Source organism: Lissotriton vulgaris, chromosome 4_1 (genome assembly GCF_964263255.1).
Source record: "Lissotriton vulgaris chromosome 4_1, aLisVul1.2, whole genome shotgun sequence".
Classification (NCBI taxonomy): Eukaryota; Metazoa; Chordata; class Amphibia; order Caudata; family Salamandridae; genus Lissotriton; species Lissotriton vulgaris.
Window position 1 is genome coordinate 1,697,890,280 of NC_141691.1, and position 23,654 is coordinate 1,697,913,933.

General features: G+C 46.0%; 1 protein-coding gene across 2 annotated transcripts in view; it reads right to left on the bottom strand.

Moving 5' to 3' along the window:
* Nucleotides 1–23,654, bottom strand: part of LOC147724419 (membrane-spanning 4-domains subfamily A member 4A-like) — a 540,727-nt gene that overhangs the window by 119,555 nt on the left and 397,518 nt on the right. For both annotated transcript variants that reach the window (XM_086967007.1, XM_086967006.1), the window contains exon 6: nt 17,420–17,599. In XM_086967007.1, the coding sequence (XP_086823133.1) occupies nt 17,420–17,599 (180 nt within the window). The remainder of the gene's footprint in view (nt 1–17,419; nt 17,600–23,654) is intronic.

The following is a 23,654-nucleotide window of genomic DNA, read 5'->3' on the forward strand; positions in this document are numbered from 1 at the left end:
ATTCAGGTGCCAGATTATGTGGTAAATTAAATTACCTATACATTTTTCTATACATTAATATCAATAAGGATAGTTCATATAATGAGAGGCAGAGTCCGTGGTATCTGAGTCATAAGGGCTTTATTCCAATGGCTCGAGCCAGGGGAGAATCGGGTTCCATCACCACTAAGGTTCAGGAAGGGATATCTAACGTTTTATTAACATCACACATTATATATAGTAAAATCACATAATTGCAATGAATACAGTAGGCGTAACACTTCAGGCGGAGCAAGTGAAAAGAGAGAGATAAGAACATATGGGCGTAGAAAGAGGCGTGTAAAGAGGCGTACACGTGGGTGTTCACTCGGCGTGTCATAGGAGTGTCACAGGTGGGTGGATGCATGGAGGAGATCTGCAGGGTCAGCAGAAACCTTTACCCGACATGCGCGCGCAACTAGTCATGACGTGTAATTGACGTGTAACTGGGGAGAGCTGGGGGGTTGCCTTTAGCACTAGAAGAGGAGTCTGGAGTCTGGGATGTCAGAACGACCTGCACCTTTGGCATATCTGATATCTTGTGTTTGGAGGATGTGTCGTCTGAAACAAGGTCTCTCAAGCAGAGGCCGTTCATCACTAATGCTAGTGTGTGCATACATTTCTTCGTGCATTACGTGGGGGCATGGGCCTACTATGGCAACGGGTTCAGTAAATCACTTGCATGGAGACAGAAAGGCTAGGCCCTATGCTCTGCAGGCGGAAAGTGTTTACCTATTTCACTAGACTGGAATGTGTTTTTGCGGAGGCTGAGCAGATAACTGTAGGCAAAATACCGTCTTGGCAGGCAGGCCAGGCCGGGCACCTCTCGGCTGGGCAGGAAGTAAGTGAGAGGTCAGGGATGCAAACTGCAGCTTGGAGACAGAAGAGGCTTGGAGCCTGAATTCAGGGCCTGGCCCGGCTGGGCCACAAAAACGTGTGCTTCGCGTTAAAACGTGTACCATGTAAATGCATTGGCAAAGCAGGCCTCAGTGCAGAATTAACGTTTTATTCATGGAAGGTCTAATAACTGACATGTCAACGTTAGACGGAAATGCAGGGGCATTATTATGCCCGGCACGGGAAAGGAATTACATGATAACATGGACATACATGGAGCATATGTACGTGGATAGGGTGTGAGTGGGGGACACATTGACCATACAAAAATTTCTATTTCCTCACTCTAAGGACCGCCTTTAAGGCGTCCCATATGGCAGAAATTGTGACTTCACTTATAAAAGCAGGCCTACCAAAGGTTTGCTTACAAATATATAGTCAATGTGGGAGTGTGTGCTGTGGACATGGGAGTAGAAGGTATAACTTAGGTCTGTCTCATGGAGTTCTTGACAAGCATCCAGCAGTCCCCAGTCTCCCAACACTTGCTTCACTTGCTTAGAAAATGCCCTCATATGCATTCCTCTACTCCCCTCTCTGTCCCTATTGGTGGCTAAGACCATGTTAAAGTCACCTGTGAGTATGATATCTACCTTTGCTGCCCTTGCCACCTTGTCAAGGAAGCTTAAAAGAAATCGGTCTTGGGCAGCATTAAGAGCATACACTAAAGCAACCGTGATGGGCCATCTGTTTAATGTCCCTGCCAGTATGAAGTATCTGCTTTCGGTGTCAACTTTCCATGGGATTGCAAGAACAGGAGGCTGAGGCGTAAGAGGATTGTGACCCTTTGTTGTTTAGTGATAGCTGAGGAGTGAAATTTCATGAAATACAAGGTATATTTGAGTTTCTTCTGGTCCTTGGGCAGGAGGGGAGTCTCCTGGAGTCAAATAATGTCAGGATTGGTTTCCCAGAGGTTTCTTCAAAGTCAACAGTGTTTATTGAGCAAACTTAGTCCTGTTCATAGAGCGTGACTATCTGTAGAGGTGTCATGTCTGTGAGGTGTGTGTGTGTGGAAGATGGAGTTTGCATTGGTAAGATTGCAGTCTGGTTGACACTGATAGGTACCCTCCCTAATCAAAAAAAAAAAAACATAACAACAAAAAACAAAGAAACCAAAAAGTGAATGAGATTTGTCATAGCCACCCAAGAGGTGATATCGGGGGACCTCATGATTATCCATGGTGACACAGGTGGTAGCAGGGAGACTCCCCTCCTTGCGGAACAACCACTCAATCTGGTTGTCGGGTTCTCCCTCCTGCTTCCCACAGGATGCGCTGACATCTCAGACAGGTTTGTATCTAGGGACATGAAAAGTTCAATATTTGCAGAGGCCTCCCTCATCCTTCCTCAACGCACTCGTAGGCCAGAAGGGAAGCAGCATGGGAATCGTACTGCAGTGTTGCCTCATGGCCTAGAGTCCAGGAGAGACTCAATCCAAGAGACGTTCTTGATCACCTGGGCCAATCCAATCCCGTTTTGGTTTGGCCATGTTGGTCGGCTTTGAGCCTTCGAATCCACAGGTTTCTCACAAGCTTTAAGTTTGGGACATTCACGGTCTATGTCCAGTCAGTGTTCATTGCAAAGTGGCGTGGGCATCAATGGCAGCAAAGATATTTATTCCTCTGTGAGATCTTTTTCCCCATGCTCACGGAAAGCTTGTCTCCTTAGCAGTGCTCCACCTGGATGTCCAGCAGGGCTGCAGCACCTCTTACCTCTGTAATGGTATGGCATTTGCCATCAATCGCAAAGGAGAGGCCAAGGCGATAAATCCAACTTTACCGAACACTGTCCTCTCAGAGCTTTTGTGTGATGGTCGGAATTTGCTGCTTCGTTGTAGTGTTAGCTAAGAGATGTCCTACTAAACCATGCATACGCAGTCTTGAAAACTAACCTCTCCTGCTTTTCTGGCCTGTGAAAGACTTCCTCCTTATCCAAGAAGTAATTAAATTTCACAAGGGAATCTTGTGGCCTCTTTTGGGACTAACGTTAATGGCCTGCCTAATGTATCCTGTCGAGGTGTACCTCTGAATGGCAATCTCCCAGTAATGTCAAGAGCTTGCCCACCACAAACGTTGTTAGGTTGGAATCAGGGATCTCTTCTCTCAGTCCTCACAGGTGCAGGTTCTCTCTTCTCGAGTGGTTCTTGAAGCGAATTGTTCTTCCAGTCTAGATTATTTTGTTGCCATCACTGTGTGGCTCGCTGTGATGGCCTCCACTCATCCCTCCGGTTCCAGTATACAATGGCCCACAGCGTCCACAACTGTTCGGTGTTGAGATATTTTCATGGTTAGGTAATTTTGTGAGATCCTGCTTCAGCTATTCTTGTAACACTGCCTTAAAAGTGCAGAGTCTATCTAGCAGATCTGTTTGAGTGAGCACCATGTTAGGGCTGGTGCCAGTCAGCCCAGCAGCTTGGGCCGTGAGCTGGGGCCTATCCAGAGAAAGCCAAAGAGGTCGCATTGGGGAGGATTTTTCTTCCTGGAAGCATAAGGTGTCTCCTCCTCGGTTTCGCTGCGCTTGGGGCACCCCACTGTTCTCAGTAGTCAGTAGGTGAATTGTTAGGCTCGGGAGGTCATGCTTTGAGTGTAACATGCCTGTATACCATGCAGCATATCATGGGGTAGGCTCTTCTGCGAACAAGCTCCTAAGTGTGGCAGTTAGGATTGCTCAGGCAGGGGAAAGTGGCAGGTCTGCTAATCCCAACGCATTCTATCTTTCAGTTGTAGGCTGGAGGGGCAGTGTCTCTCCTTCTGCAGCATGGTGGTCATTGCCAAGCCCTCCTACTAACAGGATTTTTCCTTGATATGTCCCCTGAGGGTGCTCCAAGGGCCCCACCTGCCATAATGTGCACCATTGGTGTTCACTGTGGTAATCTGCTCTGGGGCACCATATACATGCGCAGGCTCCTAGCTGACTAGGGAGGCCTGTCCAATGCAACCAAGGGCCAAATGTTTCTCAGACGCTAACTAGGGACCAAGGGACCACCTCCACTCCTCATCGCACCATCAAGGGGTCGCCAGGGCCAAGATGTCTTGCGCACCAGTTTGTCTCCGCATGGGCGTGCTCCCCACCTCAGCCACTGCTGCTGGCCCGATCACGCAGGCTGCTCCAGCGTGCTGCATGGCCAGTGGTCCTGTCTCCTCTGTGCTTGCCACCGCTGCCTCTTGGGTCTCAATTCATAGGTGGCTCCAGTGTACATCCCGAGCTCCCAACATCTTTGCCTGTCCCTGTGCTCCCCTGCAGTAATGGATAGGCTCAGGGTGCTCACAATTTCAATGTGGCCTGCAGGAGCTATGTCGTAAAGTGTCTTATCGTTCCGCCATCTTGGCCATGCCCTCCGTAGTGCAGCTTTAAACTGCCAGTTCGACCTGGCAAATAAATCTTTAGCCATGCCTAAACCATCCTTTTTAAAACGCAAAAGGCACCCCTAAGGTTGGCCCTAAACAGCCCACAGGGAAAGGTGTACCGTATTTAAAAAGTAGGACATGTGTCTTTAGGTTTTACATGTCCAAGCAGTGAAAAAAATCCTAAATTCAATTTTCACTACTGTAAGGCTTACGTCTCCCATATGATAACATTAGGTTACCTTGGTAGATTTCATAAGTGCTACCTTTTGTTTGAGAACAGGTAGAAATGTCAGAAGCAAACAAGTTCCAAATATGGTGTTCAATATTCGATTGTCTGTAACAAAACAGCCGCACATGATAGAGAGTCATTTCTAATTCTTGCATTTTTTTGACTTTCCGAGAGGGGGTTATTAATCCCCTCAGGGGGAGGGAGGCTCTCTGTACATCTTGAAGAGCCAGATCCCCAAGTACGCTGTTGTGTACGACATCTGAGGTCAGGGTGAGCTTGCCTCATCAAGTGGTCCAGGTGAGCCCATCTCATCAAGTGGGATTAAGGCGCATTGGAGCCAACTGCCTTTAGAGGTTTGCCCTTCTGTGGGAATGTAACATTAAAATACTGTTATTTCAGGGCTGCAATCTGACTGCTATTACGGTCTGCCGCTACTGTCTGACTGTCACAAGTATGCTATATTTCAATGACTGCAAATTCAACGCTCGCTGCTGACATCTGTGTGTACCCTGATACTAGTCACAAAGGCTTGAAAGTAGGCAGGACTGGCCATGAATGAAGCTTTCAGTGTGACTTGTAAAAGAGCTTTTTGCTTTCTGGAGCAGCCCTCTTATGCTGAAAATGTGCTCTTTTCAGGCCTTTTTTGGTAGTTTGGTACCACAACTAAGTGGCGTGAGGTCTTACCTTGCCATAAGGAAATGCTAGGCTGTGTGACCGATTTAATGTGCCCCCACCCCCGAACAAGCCCATCCTCATCACTCACAAACATCACCAGCCGTAACTGTGTAACTATACTATAGACATGTTGAACTTTATCATCGGTGTTCCTCTGGTGAGGAATATGTGCCAAACTGAGCGGTGTATATGACAAGGGCACCAATGGCATGGATTGCCTTTATTTCACATACTATTAGGTAATGCTTAAAAACATGATTTTGACAATGCCTTGTTTGTGCTATTAAAAAGATCTTAATAATGTGACCTGCTTTTCTGTACACCGGAAAGCTGTTCAGCCTCAAAATGTTGCATTTCTAATGGCCCCTAGGCAGTCGATATCTACACAGAAGATACATAGTTAATACCCATGACAAGCCTCATTCCAGTTTCATCCTACTTATCATTAATTTTTCCCATACCAGCTGCTTGTGAAGATAACAAATAAATGAATATTTTAAAAGTGTTTGATCATTCTTTACATTTAACTCACAATCCAATTTTTGAAGCAGTGCACATTTATGGAGGCAGATGCAACTACTGAAAAGAGTGACTAGTAAAAAAAAAAAAGACATACATTTCCAAACAGCAGCTCCTTTGGTGGATTTTTCAGGTAAACAACTTCCTGCACCTCCAAATATGTACTGACAGGACAAATAAGGACATCTTTACTCTCTAGCAAAAGGTTACTATTTAAAAATGCGTGAGTTATAATGCAATAGTGAAGATGGGTAACGTGAGTAAACAGATGGGGAAGAGGATGCTGAATTTAGGCACAGATCTCTCTCATGACCTATTTTTAACCCCTTTTAACCCCTTTAAAAATTCACCATGCCTTATCTGACTAATACCCCATACTTTCCTTCCCGCTCTTTTACCCAGCTAGTTAAATATCTGCATTATCACCTCAATGCTCATTTACATCAGCCTGCACCACGTGACAGGCTTTAAATTCAACAGCACTCACTACAACAAAATGGCATTCTGGACTGTCTCACTTTGGTCTAGAATACAGAATGTGAGCACTCTAGTTTTTCATGAGAACGTGTAGTGCGGCTACAGTATGTCACTGCGGTGTCAATCAACGGAATGCTGCCAGTGCTGGAAGTACATGTTTCACTCAGAATATCAGACTTTTTTTTTTACATGAATGAGGAAGACGTGAGAACGTATAGAGAATGTGCCCTTATTTTAGTTTTCTAGAAAACTAACCAGAGTTTACTGCAGTCTCCTCCATAAGAATTGCTGCGAATTCCACAGCTCTAACTTTAGCAACATGGACGTCCAGTGTGCCACGCCACATATTTGTCATGAATCCAGAATTTCAACACTAGCTGTTTATTAGTACTCTGCGGTGAAGCTGCAGTAGAACACTGGGAAATCAAGTTTTAGACTGTTGCTGCTGTTGGAAGCACACATGTTACACAGCATTTCAGACGTTTTTCTCATTTGGACGAGGAATATATTTGTGAATTTAAGGAACATGTTGTTTTAGCTTTCTGAACCACATTCCATAACATCTATGAGATAGTCTTGAGAGAAAACTGTTTTCTCTCAAACATGGTTCATCAAATTCCAACCGAGAATCAGCATTTTTCACAGGATGAAATCACTTATGAACTCACTACAATTCCAAAACGTAGTTTGATACCACCAATAAATGATTTATATTGCAATTAAAATGTGTTATCACGATTTTTATTTGTCCATTTCCGTGACCCTTAAAACCAGGCATTCACTACAATGCATTTCAGTGGGGCAAAAATGGCAGAGCCTTATCACCCAAAATGTAAGAATATGATTTATAACATCAATATTATCAAAGAGGAATGGTACTCAACGGTAGTTATGCACCAGGGTGGAGAAGGACCCTAGGCTTTGCATCAGGACCCTCTGACTCCACCTGGTCAAGTGAAATTGTCCTCCCTCTTGATAATGCTACTTAAGTATCATCAATACAACTAACATTATAATCTCAATATACTGCAACACTGCTTCTGTATTAAAAAAAAACATAGATATGGAAAGTATCATTCAGTAGTTTCATTTTTCTATCTTATCAGGGCAACCCATCAGTAAGTGCTAAAAGCTGGTGCAAGCAAGCATGGGCGAATTTTGCGAATCTCGCGTTCGCGAATTTTGCGGATTTGCGAACTCGCAATCCGCAAAATCCGCGAATTCTCGCGAATTTGCGGATTTTTTTTTTTTGTGTTTGCGCGGGTTTCTGCCAGTTCGCGAGGGTTTTTTACAATGTCGCAAATTGCAAACTTACCTGTCGGGTCGCAAGTTTCGCGAACTTGTTGTTTCTAGGTGTCCAGCCTGTTTGGGACACTCTTCTTCATCACTGCCACTCTCTGTCACCACTGCCACTCTCTGACTACTCATGCCACCCTCTGGCCCACCCATGCCACCCTCTGTTTCATCACAGCACCCTCTGGTTGTCCAGTCAGTGTACATTATTGTGGCAACGCAAGCACACCTTCCCTGCCTCAAGTGACCTGAATTAATTTGGGGCTGATTAATGTGTCACAGAATATTTTTTTAGCTGGCACCTGCTTCCTTAGTGCTTCCTGATTAGTGATCTTTTGCACTTGCTAAGTGCTTTCATTGTTGCAAAATTAGTTACAACACCTGCCCTGCCCCAACTGACAATAATGCATTAGGGGCTGATTAATGGATTTGAACTTCCAGCCTGGCTCCTGCTTGTCTCCCTTAGCTGTAATTCAGGACCTTTGTGGCATATGTGTAACTATTCTGAGGTTCAGAGCAGGGTCACATAAAAGTTTCAACTGGCAACTGAACTCTGGAGGGGCCCCTCAGGAAGCACTACAGGAAATGGCTACTAATGATGAGCCTGAACTTTTGAACCTGGTAAGTAGTTACTTTCAGTTTTGCTAAGATCGTATTTCTGCAATTTTGCACTTATTCGCGGGGCGCGAACTCACGCGAACAGTGCGAACAGTGCGAGCAAAATCCGCTGCTCGCGGATTTGCAGATTTTGCGGGAGATTCGCGAATTTCGCGGATTGCGAATTTACCGAAAATCCGCAAAATCCGCGAGCGAAACGGATTTTCCGCCCATGGTTAGGTGCAAGTAATATTTTCATTAGAAACTAAGGGGCCCATTACGATGTCGATGGGACCGACACAGACGGTGTTGGTCTCACTGACATCTCTAACCGCAGTCAGACAGCCGCATTATTATGTGGTCGGATGTCCAACATTGGCCCAGGGACTGACAGACAGCTTCCTTGAGCCTTTTGAGCAGTTGGTCCAGTCGCATTCCCAACAATGGAGGAGGTGCCTTTTCAGGCACCGCCGTAGGGATTACGATCCACCTTTCTGCCAGCAATTTCACGTCAGTTCTTTCAACATGAAAAGGCTGGCAGAAAAGTTATTTTGGGGGCCCTGGCAGAGCCCTTGTCCACTGTAGTCCTCTGTGTGGGCCCCTCCTAAACATTCCAGCATTGTGTGGGTTGCAAGGATGTTTGAAAACATGCGTCTTTGCATTGGGGCTTGCACTGTGGCCCTCTTCAAGGCAGCAGCACAAGCCTCAATACAAAGAGGCATGCTTCCGACCACCTCCACGGATGTTGTATCCTAATTTGGCAAGCAGGACAACTGACTACCTGTCAGCTGATCTTCTTCCCGCAACAATGGAGGTCGTATGCTCGTCCGACCACCATCATATTTGTCCCCTACGTGTGGAAAGAGGCGACCACTCGGTCCCCCCGAACGTATGGTGGAGTACCCCGATCTCCCCGGGAAACCATTTTGGGCGGGAGGCGTGTCCCGGCTGGTATGCCCGAAGCGGCGTAGCTGGGGCGCGCCTTTTTCCCGCCCAAGAAGGGGTTGTCCTAGACACCAACACCGCCAGCCACGCCCGGGGGGCGGATTGGAGGAGGGTCTACGCCCGCCCGACGAAGGATAAAAGGAGCGACAAGCCAAGGAAGCATCCTCTTGTTCCTGTGCTCTGAAGCTGCACCCCCGCGTTGCACGTGAGCTCGAGACGGAACGAAGAGCCAATTTTGAAATTTGTAATTTCTCTTTTTTCTCTTCTAGCGCTGCAAGTCTTGTCCAGGACCTTCCTTATACGTGAGGAGAATGCCGGGCAAAAGGGTCGCAAAGAAAGTTAGCACCGACCAAATGCTCCGTATGCTGATGAAAGACATGGCGGAGATGAAGAGGAAAATGGCGGCCAGGGTGGGTACAGGACGACCAAAAAGAACCATCCCAGGGGCAGTCCCTGCCGGGAGAAGAAAGAGGGCCAGGAACGGGGCGAATGAAGACGAGGTCCCAGGTCCGGAGGCTCCCCCGGCGAGCCCTCCCAGACCGGTGGAGGCTCCCGTGCCGGTTCCCGTCGAGGGGCAGCCGATCCCTGTGGTGGTTACCCCGGTGAACGAGGGGGACATGCCCCCGGAGTTGGCCGCCCAGCTGGCGGCATGGTTGGGTAGTAACAGCATGGGTTCCGTTGCTCCAGGAGACACGGCCGAGGAGGCCAAGCAATTAATGAGGCAGTTGCGGCAATCACGGGAGGCCGCAAAACCACCTTGTCCTTTTGTTTCCCCGCAGGCGCCCGTGGGTCAACCAGGATCAGGCGTTGGTACGGCGGGGTCGACAGTTACAGCGGCAGCTTCAGGTAAGCCATTGCCGATGGTTGGGGAGGGATCGGTACCTTCGAGGAGGGAAAAAATTGTGCAGCATATCCCGAAGGAGGTGAAGGAGAGGATATGGGCAGATAAATATATAAACATATTTTCCTTGTTGACCGATCACTACGAAATCGAGCATGTAAAAAACCAGAAAGAGTTTCTGCATCCAAGTGTGTGGCGAGCCAGGATGGCTGGTTTTAGAGTCGATAGGCAATTGGGGCAGAGCGTTCGGAATGTTCACTGCAATTATGGGGGAACGTAGGCCCGATTTGTTGGGGGAATTGGCTATGTATCAGACACGTATCATGGGTTTTTATGAAACGTATGGAGGAAATCAATGGTTTGCCTATGATAATATATTTCGTAAATCCAAGGAACATGATTCATCCCTGACATGGGATTGTTTTGACTCCATTTCATGGCAAAATATGGAAATGGGGAAGTCACCAGCATTGGGGGGTGAGATGGCCGGGTATTCCCGCCATTCGTCAGGGACGCCCTTTAGGGCAAGTTCCAGCACTGACCGGAACTCAAGGACTAGCGGCAACACAGGAAAAAATGGGTTCTGCTGGAGCTTTAACAGGGGCAAATGTACTAGGCCTCAGGGTTCTTGTAAATTCAGGTTTCAAAAGGAGAGGGTACCCCACTTTCACCAGGGAACAGGGTAGAAAGACAATTAGTCAGACGGGGGGATCCCTGGGATCTACTGGTTGAACGATAAATGTTGGCCTTTCCTGTTTTGAGAGGAAAGAGGTCACAAAGTGCAGAGGGTATTTGAACAATTATAAGAATAGTTTTCCACAAAGAAAATAGGATCGTTTACAATCTATATTTATTAAAAAAAAATTCAATCAATCACATAATAAAAACAAAGCAAGTTCATACAATTTTCACAAAACAATTTAAAATCCAAGTGAAAGGTACCTTGGAAGAATAAAAATCAACAGTATTACACATACATGATATTACGGTACGCGGAAAGTGAAGACATAACTATAACATACGTAAAAAAATATACAGCAAAATACATGTAATTACAACAAACCCCTTAGTGAATATGTGGCTCACCAGATATCTTAGCCACTCAATTAGACAAGATCCAAAGAGCCTGGCCTAGTTCAATTACTGTAACGCTTTAGTGGAAGAATGAGATACCCATCTAAAGTTTTACCCGGCCCTAACTGGATTCTTTTGAACAAAGAAACAGTGCGTCAACGCGTTTCGGTGCTGTACAGTTGATTTTGTGGCACCTTCCTCAGGACTTCTCTTTTCTGGGGTTTCAGAGAACGGATGATTATACCGTATCTGTGGTATCTGTAATTACATGTATTTTGCTGTATATTTTTTTACGTATGTTATAGTTATGTTATAGTTATGTCTTCACTTTCCGCGTACCGTAATATCATGTATGTGTAATACTGTTGATTTTTATTCTTCCAAGGTACCTTTCACTTGGATTTTAAATTGTTTTGTGAAAATTGTATGAACTTGCTTTGTTTTTATTATGTGATTGATTGAAATTTTTTTTAATAAATATAGATTGTAAACGATCCTATTTTCTTTGTGGAAAACTATTCTTATAATTGTTCAAATACCCTCTGCACTTTGTGACCTCTTTCCTCTCAAATCAGGAAAGGCCAACATTTATCGTTCAACCAGTAGATCCCAGGGATCCCCCCGTCTGACTAATTCTTGTAAATTCAGGCACGAATGTTCGGGGTGTGGCCAGTCCTCCCATCCGGAGAGTACGTGCAGAGCCAAGACTAGTGATACGGGGAGTAGGGGTAGCGCCAAACAGGTCTGAAATGGTCCAGGGGGCGCCGCTACCGACCCCGGTTGATATCATGGCAATGATCCCTTGGCTAAACGAATACCCAGATCATATCTCCGCTGGGGTGTTGCGAGATGGTTTCTCATATGGTTTCCGCATCCCGGCGGGGGATTTTCAGGGTGAAGCACAATGTAAGAATCAACTATTGGTGCAGCAGAATGCGGCGGTGGTGCAAGCAAAGATTGGTAAAGAGGTGGCCCGAGGTCGGGTTGCTGGACCATATGATAACCCGCCAGTTGCTAATTTTGTTTGTTCACCCCTCGGTGTAGTCCCCAAAAAAGATCCGGGGGAATTCAGGTTGATACATAATTTGTCAGCTCCAAGGGGTCTTTCGGTGAACGATGCGATTGACCCGGGAGTTTGTTCGGTGCGGTACGCATCTTTCGATGAGGCCGTCGCCATTTTGAATCGCCTAGGGCCCGGAGCGCTGATGGCTAAATCAGATATCGAGTCAGCGTTCCGGTTGCTCCCGGTACACCCAGACGATCAGCGTCTCCTTGGTTTCATGTTTCAGGGTCGCTAATACATGGATAAATGTATGCCAATGGGTTGCTCCATCTCTTGTGCTTATTTCGAAGGATTCAGTTGTTTTTTGCAATGGGCATTCACAAGAATAACAGGGTTTACTCATGTGATGCATTATCTTGATGATTTTCTGTTCCTGGGGGCAGCTGGGGACATAGAGTGTGCACGAGCTTTGAATGAATTTTGTGATCTCATGAGGCACTTTGGCGTGCCATTGGCACCCGGTAAGACAGTGGGGCCGTCTACTTCGCTCGAGTTTCTTGGAATAGAGCTCGATTCCGAAGAGGGGTGCTTCCGCTTGCCCAAGGAAAAGGTGGCAAAATTCGAGGCATCGCTTAAAGCATGTATTAGCGCGACCAAAGTGAGATTACATCAGTTACAGCAGGTCGTGGGTCAACTGAATTTTGCCCTGAGAGTGATCCCAATGGCGCGCCCATTTTCCCGCTCGATTGCGCAGGCCATGGTTGGCCTTAAGGAAGGCCACCACCGCACAAGGCTCTCGGCTGAGGTCCGGCAGGACATGCTCATATGGTTGGCATTTCTGGCGGATTTCAACGGTCGGGTCGTGTGGAGCAAACCCGGGGTCTCCTCGGAGGAGTTGGGGTTGTGGACAGACTCAGCAGGGAGTGTTGGATTTGGCGCCATTTTTGGTAATCACTGGCCAGCACAAACCTGGCCGGCATGGTGGCACGAGAATGGGCTCACAGGTAACATAGGATTTCTTGAGCTTTTCCCTATTCTGGTGGCCTTGAAAACATGGCCCGAGGGATTTCGTGACCGCGCTGTGGTGTTCTGGTCTGATAATATGACCGTTGTTGAGTGTATCAATAGTCAGGCTGCCCGCTGCAGATGGATCTTGAGATTGCTGAAGGAAATTGTTTCACTGTGTATGAGGCTAAATGTCCACTTTAGGGCAAAACATGTGCCAGGGGTGTTAAATGAGGCAGCTGATGCGCTTTCTCGTTCCCGTATGCAGGCCTTCTGGGGTTTCCTACCCTCAGCGGACCCGGTGGCGGCACCTTTTCCCGAAGCTCTCTGGTCTCTCGGTGCCCCGGACTACAAGACCTCGTGGGAGAGAGTCTAGCTCCCAGAACAAGGAAGGCATACGAAGGGGCGTTCCGTTCCTATTGGTCCTTTTTCGGTTCTGCTGGGGGGGAGCTATGGGGCCAAGAGGAGTATGTCCTGAAGTTTCTGTTATCCTTACGTCAGGCAGGCAAATCAGTAGCCACGGCACAGAGGCACCGGGCCGCTATTTCTTTCATGGCACAAGCTCATGGTCTCCAGGACCCCACAGCGTCTTTTGTGGTTCAGAAGGCGCTGCGAGGGTGGCAACGCCTTGAGGGTCGCAGAGTGGACGACAGGCACCCGATAGGTCTGGAAAGGTTGGCCCGGTTGATGTCAGTACTCCCTGCAACATGTTCATCTCAATATGAGACAGTACTGTTTAGTGCCGCTTTTTCATTAGCATTCCATGGGGCTATGAGGGTAAGCGAGCTGGTAGCAAGGAATAAGCAGGATACGGGGGGGACTGTGCCGAGAGCACATCCGCATTACAGGGGAAACAATGGTAGTCTCGTTTGCCAGGTCCAAGACCGATCAAGGAGCAAACGGCGATTGTGTAGTAGTCCGCCGGTTTCCCGGATCGCCCATGTGCCCGGTAGCCTGCGTTGAGGAATATTTGGCGCAGAGGGCGGCAGCATGGGGGGGGAAGCTTACTGAGGCACGCCGATGCCACCCCGCTGACGAGGTTTCAGTTCCAACGGGTGCTTGCGATGGCAATTACAGCCGCAGGGTTAAACCCGTGTGAGTTTGGGACCCATTCCTTCAGGATAGGGGCTGCGACTGAGGCCACAGCCAGGGGTCTGAGTGTTGATAAAGTGAAACAGTTGGGGCGTTGGTCCTCGAATTGTTATAAACGGTACGTGCGGTTGCACATGTTGTGAAGCTAATATCATGAACTCACGCTTCTTGTTTTTGTTTGGTTTTACAGTTTCGCATGCTTACGAGGCGGGGCAGACTGTGCAGTCGACCCGACACCTGGGAACCAGCGGTCAAAGGACACCGGCTGTGGACAGAGTGGTGTGGGTCGTGGGCCACTCATACGTGAGGCGTGCCGCAGACGTATTCAAAGCAGGTGACATGATTCACATGGCTGGGGAATACGGGTACAGGGTGACCTTCTACGGAAGGGGCGGGCTCTGTATTGACCAGTTTCAGGTTTTTATGGAGGGTTTGTTAGGGCGGACGAGGTCACCGCCATCTATACTCATAGTGCATCTTGGAGGCAATGATTTGGTGACCATTGGTCGGCGAGTGCTTCTCGAGGTAATACTATCCACTGTAAGTTGGTTGGCAAAGAGGGTCCCTGGGTGCACAATTGCATGGTCCCACATGATCCCACGGAAGGTGTGGCGGGGGGCTAATTCTGTGTCTGCTTTAAATCATTCTGTGAAGAAAGTAAATAACAAACTTGGTAGATTGTTTCGTACGAATACATTGCATTCTATTCCGCATGGGTGTATCAGGGGGGATCAGATGTATTTGGAGGACGGGGTTCATTTGTCCCGGGTGGGGAATGATTTACTCATAGGAGACTTCATAGCTTGGTTGAAGAATTTGTAGCCATGACCTTTAAGTAGGAGTTTTGTGGGGGGTCCGGATAGCCGGTCAACTATCCGGGCCTGTGGCGGTAAGGTCATGATCGGTGAGCAGTAATTGGAAGATCCCTAGAGGTTTGGGCGTCACCCATTACGGATGGGAGCGCCCGGGGGGAGGCGGCCATTGGCCCCTCAAACGGGAGGCGGTCCCATCTAAGGATGGGACGCCGAAAGGGAAGGCGGCCATAGGCCCCTTCACTGGGTAGGAGGGGATACGGACCCCTCCTCGGAATTTCCCGGGGCCCGGACATCTGCGATGGCAGGTGTGGTAAGTTGTGTGGGGTGGGAGGGGGGTCTACGCTACCTTCTAGACACCTCACACGAGTCCTCGGACGACCACTAAGATGGCGTCGAGTTAACAGGGGGCCCCCGCTAAGGCAAGGGAAATTGGAAGTTGGCACAGAGGTACAGTCCTCTGTGCGCCCGCCCCTCACAAGTGAGGGGGAAATTGGTATTGGGGACCTGACACCGGTTACGACCTTGCCGTTGGCCCGTAACGTTAGGATGTACAATTTCAATGTTCAGAAATGCATTTGCAGGATGTTTAGTATCGGCTAGGAGAACCTTTGTATTAGAGATGCGTTAAGGTCAGCCAAGAACATCGTACTGTATAAATGAAATTGTACATGATATGAAACTGTTATTTTAATGTTTTAATTTTGTTTCATATTTTAATAAATACGGCCGGGAAGGGTAACTCCCTCCCGCCTTCCAAAAGCTCAGAACCGTTTCCGTCTTCCCATCCTTGGGGATTTGTGTTGAGAGGGGGTGGCGGGTATCTCAGCCATATGGAAAGGGGCGACCACTCGGTCCCCCCGAACGTATGGTGGAGTACCCCGATCTCCCCGGGAAACCATTTGGGCGGGAGGCGTGTCCCGGCTGGTATGCCCGAAGCGGCGTAGCTGGGGCGCGCCTTTTTCCCGCCCAAGAAGGGGTTGTCCTGGACACCAACACCGCCAGCCACGCCCGGGGGGCGGATTGGAGGAGGGTCTACGCCCGCCCGACGAAGGATAAAAGGAGCGACAAGCCAAGGAAGCATCCTCTTGTTCCTGTGCTCTGAAGCTGCACCCCCGCGTTGCACGTGAGCTCGAGACGGAACGAAGAGCCAATTTTGACCCACCCACCAGCCCCTGTTGACAGCGATTTGTTGGAATAAAATTGATTGACGTGAATTGGTTTCGCTTACAGGTTGTCTTGGAATAAAGTTGATAATGTGTGTATAATAAAGGATGATTTTCGTTCTTAACATGTTTTCTTAGCAGAAATGTTTGCGAATAAGTTTAATGATGATGCTCAGTAGAGTTGGTTTCTCTTACAGGTTGTCTTGGAATGAAGTTGATAATGTGTGTATAATAAAGGATGATTTTCGTTTTAACATGTTTTCTTAGCTGAAATGTTTGCGAATAAGTTTAATGGTGATGCTCAGTAGAGTTCTACGTGAAATCGTTTGAATGTGATAATTTCCTTTTCGTTAGCTTAGTTTAAAATGTCGTATTTATTTCTGGTCGGGCGGTAAGGTCATGATCGGTGAGCAGTAATTGGAAGATCCCTAGAGGTTTGGGCGTCACCCATTACGGATGGGAGCGCCCGGGGGGAGGCGGCCATTGGCCCCTCAAACGGGAGGCGGTCCCATCTAAGGAGGGGACGCCGAAAGGGAAGGCGGCCATAGGCCCCTTCACTGGGTAGGAGGGGATACGGACCCCTCCTCGGAATTTCCCGGGGCCCGGACATCTGCGACGGCAGGTGTGGTAAGTTGTGTGGGGTGGGAGGGGGGTCTACGCTACCTTCTAGACACCTCACACGAGTCCTCGGACGACCACTAAGATGGCGTCGAGTTAACAGGGGGCCCCCGCTAAGGCAAGGGAAATTGGAAGTTGGCACAGAGGTACAGTCCTCTGTGCGCCCGCCCCTCACAAGTGAGGGGGGATTTGGTATTGGGGATCTGACACCGGTTACGACCTTGCTGTTGGCCCGTAACGTTAGGATGTACAATTTCAATGTTCAGAAATGCATTTGCCGGATGTTTAGTATCGGCTAGGAGAACCTTTGTATTAGAGATGCGTTAAGGTCAGCCAAGAACATCGTACTGTATAAATGAAATTGTACATGATATGAAACTGTTATTTTAATGTTTTAATTTTGTTTCATATTTTAATAAATACGGCCGGGAAGGGTAACTCCCTCCCGCCTTCCAAAAGCTCAGAACCGTTTCCGTCTTCCCATCCTTGGGGATTTGTGTTGAGAGGGGGTGGCGGGTATCTCAGCCATATACATTGTGTGTGCTCCAGATTCAGAACAGACAGTAACTACCAACTTGTAGTGAAGCACAATTGGTCTTGGTCGTGAAAATTAATCTGCAAAAAGTATTAACATTTTCAGAACACTAGCAAAAACAATTTTGTTAAAATAATCACCATTGATTGAACAATGTTATAATTGGTCTCAAAAACACACCTGCTACACCATCTATTCTGTGCTTGTTTCAGTTACACCAGGGTGTTCAGCATGCATAGGCTAGAAAGCTGCAATGTTATTACAGTTACAAATATTTACCTGTGCTGACTGTGGTTCTGCTTGTGAGCAGCAGGCACAGCAAGCGCCCCCAGAGCAGCAACCATTTTCACTGTAACATTTGCAGATTGATTTGCATCCAAAAGCAGCGGAGGAAATTGAGACACAAAATTCCAATAACGATAGCATCAGAAGTGCAGCCAAAATTCCTTCTTCCAACATCTAAAAGAGAAGATTGTACAGGAAAGTTAAATATAGTTATGTCTTCCTCAAATAATGAATTTAATTATGGAGTTTTTTTTATAAAAGGGAAATCAGGAAACAATACAAACAATAATGTGATATATACAACCCAGCTGGTGCCGCCTCCTGGAAAGAAATACAGGAGGCTATTCTATAACTAATGCAGCAAGCCGGATCGCACAAGACGAGCACCCAGACGTGGTGCGGTGACGGCTTCCGGCAGTGAAACGAGGAGGTTTTTCTGAAGCTGTGCCACAACTGCTTGAAATTGTGAGTGGCGATTAGAAGTTTATGTTCGAACATTTTGAAATGCAGAAATAAAACAATGGGAACATGGCAAATAGATGGAGTGAAAGGAAACAGCTAGTGAAGGAAATTGTTAAGAGTAATAAAGGAGAGAGTGGAACATCGTTGCATTCTGGTCCAGTAGGTCCCTGTCAAGTAAATACCATGAGAACATTGTTAAAGAACTTGGAGCAAACGGGCATAATGGAGATCAATAAATGGGAGAGTGCCACGCTTCAGAAATATGTGGAATGGAATTGAATACCCAGGGCCCTACGAATTTTTCTTTTACCAACGTTGAACAATATGGATCTGAATCAACTAAAACAGTGGCAAACAGACAATACAGATTGCTCAATTAAGCTGTTAAAAACAAGAATAGTACACGCAGAACAGAAACTGGTAGTGGCCTCAGAAAAGATCAAGGAATTAGAAAAATTATTGGAAAATGATAGGTCAGATGAAGGAACAAAGCATTTGTGAATCTGGAGAAGAAATGGGAGAAACATGAGAATGAGGTGCAAATGAAAAAAGAAAGAACATTTAAAAGAGACGACATTGATTATGAAGCAGAAAGGGATTATACGTTTGTACTCCTTTTTGATGCCCAGTATGAATAGACAAGCAATGAATCAGGCACAAAAGGATAAGGTGATGGCTCCCTCAAGTACCAGAAAGTTCCGATGTTAGAAATGCACTTGTTACAAATGACGACCAGAATGCAAGGTAAGACAACGATGACCCTAGAAAACCAAAAGGAACAAGAAGTCGAAAAAGGAAGAGGTAGCAGAAGAAGAATGAAAAAATAAGAAAGAGAACAGAAAAGGATGAATTGGTCATCAATTTACTAAAAAAGGGTTTAACATTTTTTCCTAGCTCAACCATGAATTTAGCAACAACAAGAATTGATTTAAATAAATTCTGCAGAATTTTTTTCAAAATACGTAGAAATAAAGACGAATGTAAAATGAAGGGACTCTTCACCCCAATCCCTGTCAATACTAACAAGCGAAGACTGACTCTGATCACCCCAACCAGGTTTTTTGACCTTTTGTACCAACTTGCTCACAGTGCCACTAGAATCTCCTCTTACCAAGGAGAGAATAGTTCCTGGCAATGATCGAACATGACAACCCTGATCCCTCAGTACCGTGGAAACTATATAGAGCCTTTTGCTCAGTCACTTGTGCTTCCTTAGTCTGTCTCAGAGAGATACACAGAATAAACAGGTGGGGCGTTTTCAATAAGCATTTATTGAACAGTTGTTATTCTGGTGTAGAATAGATGAGCTGCAACAACTGTTAGACAGTACAAGATATGAATAATTATCAGTACTATAAAGGTAAATGGATGGTATAGTTCTACCATCTTGCTATAATCATGAATACATTCAAGTATATAAAACACATGATAAAAAGATGCGTTCTCCTATGATGTCTCCCTAACTAAATGTAACTAAATGTGCCTAGCCAGTGGGTGGGTGTTATGCCAATAATCCCTCTAGGATTTGTTCAACCTCATTACCTGAAGTGAGAGACTGTGGGACCCCGTCCTGGTCTTGAGCTGGACACCCCGACAGGAATGTTAGATCATTGCGAGCTGGAGTGTCTGTATGCAGGAACCTAAGCGTCTTTGGTCAGTGTGTAGGCCGGGAAGTCTTGGTCTCCTCTCTCTATCTTAGCAAGATGTGATGTATATATACCCATAGGTCTCCCCTCGGGTTCTACCTTGCTGTATTACTGTGTCGGCCTAAGGATGATGTCGGACATGAACTTAATACATAGATTTTATACAGGAGATTGTAGTCCTGCTGGGGTCCAAGAATACTCATGCATTATGTATGAGATTTCGAACCTAGGTAAAACCCGCGTTCTGAATGCAGTGTAGTATTTAGGTAAAAGGTCAGTCCCTGTAAACCGTGACAAGTGTAATGTAGGGAAGAATATAGGTGAAGGGTAATGAAATTACTGAGGCCTATATTATGGTACCTTCACGTAGTTCAATTCAAAACATACTACTAGGTGTACTAGATATTTGTACGCAAATAGTTAAAACATGAGTTTCTCGCTATGTAAAAAACATTGTTTTAAAAAGTTAAAAGGTGATTCTTAAAAATGATAAAAAAAAGAGAATATATGAGAAATTGACATTAAAGCTACAGTTCTAATATGTCCGTAGGTATAGTCCAAGCTACTGCAATAATTTGACAACCATATATGCTCAAAAGGAATGTACATTTTTATTTGGAGTTCTAATGTTTCTGTTTGTTTTCAAAGTTGAAATTTTTCCCAACCCCGGATGGGCCAAATGAGTCAAATGCTTTTGTGTCCTGGCTGGTAGACGCAACATTCTCGTTGCTTGCCTCTGCAGTTGACGGTCCCTGTAACGCCTCGCAGATTATGTCAATTGAGCACAGACTATCTTCCGTACTGTCCACAGCTGGTGCTGGGGCAGCCTGTGTGCCATCCAAGGCCTGGGTGTCAGAGGAGGAGCCAGTTTCCATACCAACAGGAGCTGATATTACCTGTGATGGCTTTAGAAATGCTGCCATCAACATATGAATACGCTGGGGACACTGCAGAACATGGGCCGTTATCGGGTCCAGTAAAGCATCAACATCTTGTTGCGCACATAATGGGAGTGTCAGAGATCCAACACGCATTCTTCTCTGTAAAACAGGCATCAGAGGACAGGTAAGATGCAGTCCATCCAGACTGGTCTAAATGACAAGAACTAAGAAGCACTTAGTTCCCTTAGGCGAGGTGTGTCTAGAAGTTGTACCATGCAATCATGGTATTTTCGCTCCAGGAGCACTATTTCCATCTCCTTGATGACTGGGACGTCCATTGCGTAGCAGAAAAATGACAATCAGGATACCTGCTATTAGAAACAGGATCAGCAGCAGCCTCTCAAAGATGCTTCCAAATACGGCGTGTATAAAGTTTGGTATGACTCCGAAGACCGTTTGAAAGGTGCTTAATAGTCCAGAACCTATGGTCTTAAATAGGTGGACAATGCCTGTCGTATCAGACATATTAAAGATACGATTTACCATTTCTGCTAAATGGAAGGGGACATTTGTATGAATAAGTGCCTATATCTCTGCCAAAGACCTTGCAACTTGAAGATCAAAAAGCTCTCGAGTGGAGGCTAAGGGCATGGATTTCTGTATAAGCATGAAACCGTATTAATGAAATATTTAGCGAAGGCCATAACAGCACCTCCCTGACTGTATGTGTTGGTGGAAACAATACTTGCATACAGAAAGTAACCCTGGAACTTACTGTTACCAGATATGCGATGCCCGGAAGCATCCCACAGCACCCTTGATTGTTCAGCATCAAGTAACTCCCATTCAAAAGTAGCCTGAACACTGGAGGGATCACAGCAGCTGGGCCACCTTTTAAGTGACAGGAAAAGTTTGCCTCTGAACCGTTACAGGCCCCATAAAGCATTATATACTGAAATATAAGAGATCCACTTAAAGTATTCTCGCAGTTAGTACAGCTTAGAAACACTTTTTCCCTACTCTGGCATCGAAATCTGTACGGTAATTCCCATGATTCCTTGATGAATTCCCTACCCATTTCTTCATCACTGCCTGCCTGCATTTGTTCAAATCGGTACAAAAAGGGGGTGGTGATGGACGGAGCATCTGAACCAATCAAACACTCACACCCAGTCACCAGGTCTGGGTTTAATCCATCACCGTTCTTTAGCCCACTATGCCACCCCAGTTCAGACATGGCCATATGCAAATCAGTCTGACCCTGTGCCTCATGGGAACAGTCCAGCCCGAACTGCCAAGCCATGCCTTACCTGGACCGGAAACAAGCTTCCGAAGACCGATTTCTGGCATTACAGCCATCTTCAGCCCGGCTTGCTTGAATCCAGTGGCAAAGTGAGCAAGGGACTCACGTCTGAGCATACCCTGCCAACTTATGGCGAACAAAGCAGTACAAAAAGGGGGTGGTGATGGACGGAGCATCTGAACCAATCAAACACTCACACCCAGTCAACAGATCTGGGTTTAATCCATCACTGTTCTTTAGCCCACTCCGACACCCCAGTTCAGACATGGCCATATGCAAATCAGTCTGACCCTGTGCCTCATGGGAACAGTCCAGCCTGAACTGCCAAGCCATGCCTTCCCTGGACGGGAAACAAGCTTCCGAGGACCGGTTTCTGGCATTACAGCTGTCTTCGGCCCGGCTTGCTTGAGTCCAGTGGCAAAGTGAGCAAGTGTTCATGGCAATTTTGGAATTGAAAAGTTGTGACCGGAAGAGGTATGTGGCCATGAATTAACCATTCCATGGACAGTGACTCTGCCACTGTAAAGGCTAATCTGTCCAGTTTTTCTATACGCAGCATTGTATACTTTGCTCCCCTCTGTGCCATTTCTATCTGTTTTTCTGTCAAATTGTACAAAGAAAATAGATACATACTGTTTACGAAACGCTAAGGCACATAGCCTGTGCACTAAGATTGCAGCATCCAGCTTAATATCAAAATAAAACGTAATTGTGATTGCCTGTGTTGTAATACTGGGCAACATTGTATCTTCTGATATTGATGTACTAGAACAGGATTTGTCTTTGAGTATATTCTGGAGGTTAGTGACATTAACCCATTATCGACCACTGCTAGAGCTTTCTATAGATTTATACGATCTATTTCTTGTAGTCATTCCACGGCCTCTTGTGATATTTTTCAAATCTCATTGAAGACAGCATAATCGAAACGTTTGTGATGTGCCTCCCTAGGACCTAATAAAAAAATCCCATAGGTCCACATCCTCTATAAGTAAGGATAAGTATTGTTTCACATGTGTGAGTTTTGAGGACTTTAGCCATTTGAGGCATAACTTCCCAACACTGTATGATGTCACTACCCCTTGGTGTTGTCTTTGTACATAGCATGAATCTGGCCTATTGACACTAAATCCTTTAGTTTTACCCAATAATATCTCCTGACAGTTATTGGTGTCTGTGGCCCAAATCAACCATCTCTTTCAATCTGGGTTTGATCTATTGTATTGCATGATGTCCTCTATTGTATCCTCTTCTTGTGATGTTATGTTACCCTCTCTGTTTGATGGTGTGGGCATCCGAAGGTGTATTTAAATCTTTGTTCCTGGTTAATCCAAGACTGGTCCTTTGTTGCACTGTCATTCAAAAACATTATTTGCAGAGGAATAAGGCATGCTCTAAATAGAACCTCTGTTCCCTGGACCTGCCAGTCTCTAGTACCCCAGACCGATTTGAAGTCTATGGTGTCTTTCCATAAGTCAAAACCTTGTTCACACAATTGGGCAATAAAGGAAGCAGACTAAATCTGTTTGGTGTATCTCAACATATTTTCTGTGCTGGTATTGGTGCAACCTTAGAATAATATGAGGCGGAGTCTGACGTGTTGAACCCTAAAAAAAAAAGGAAATTTCTACGCAAATAGTTTTGAACTACTTTTCGGCGGTGTCAGGCAATGTTCTCATTGGTGGTATGCAAAAACATTTCTGGGATGAGCAGATTTATGCAGAAAGTGATGACCATAATGTTGATAGCAATACATTGTTTCAAAGTCTGATGTGTCTTCTAAAATTTTATTATTAGAAAAAGCAGCAAATTTCTCTAAATCAGACAACATATTATTTACAGTTTCATAATCCCAATCACCGGAAAATGTATAGGAGATAATGATATTATTCAATGAAATTTTAAATAAATGTGGTATTTTTAAAAGTTTTGTTGGA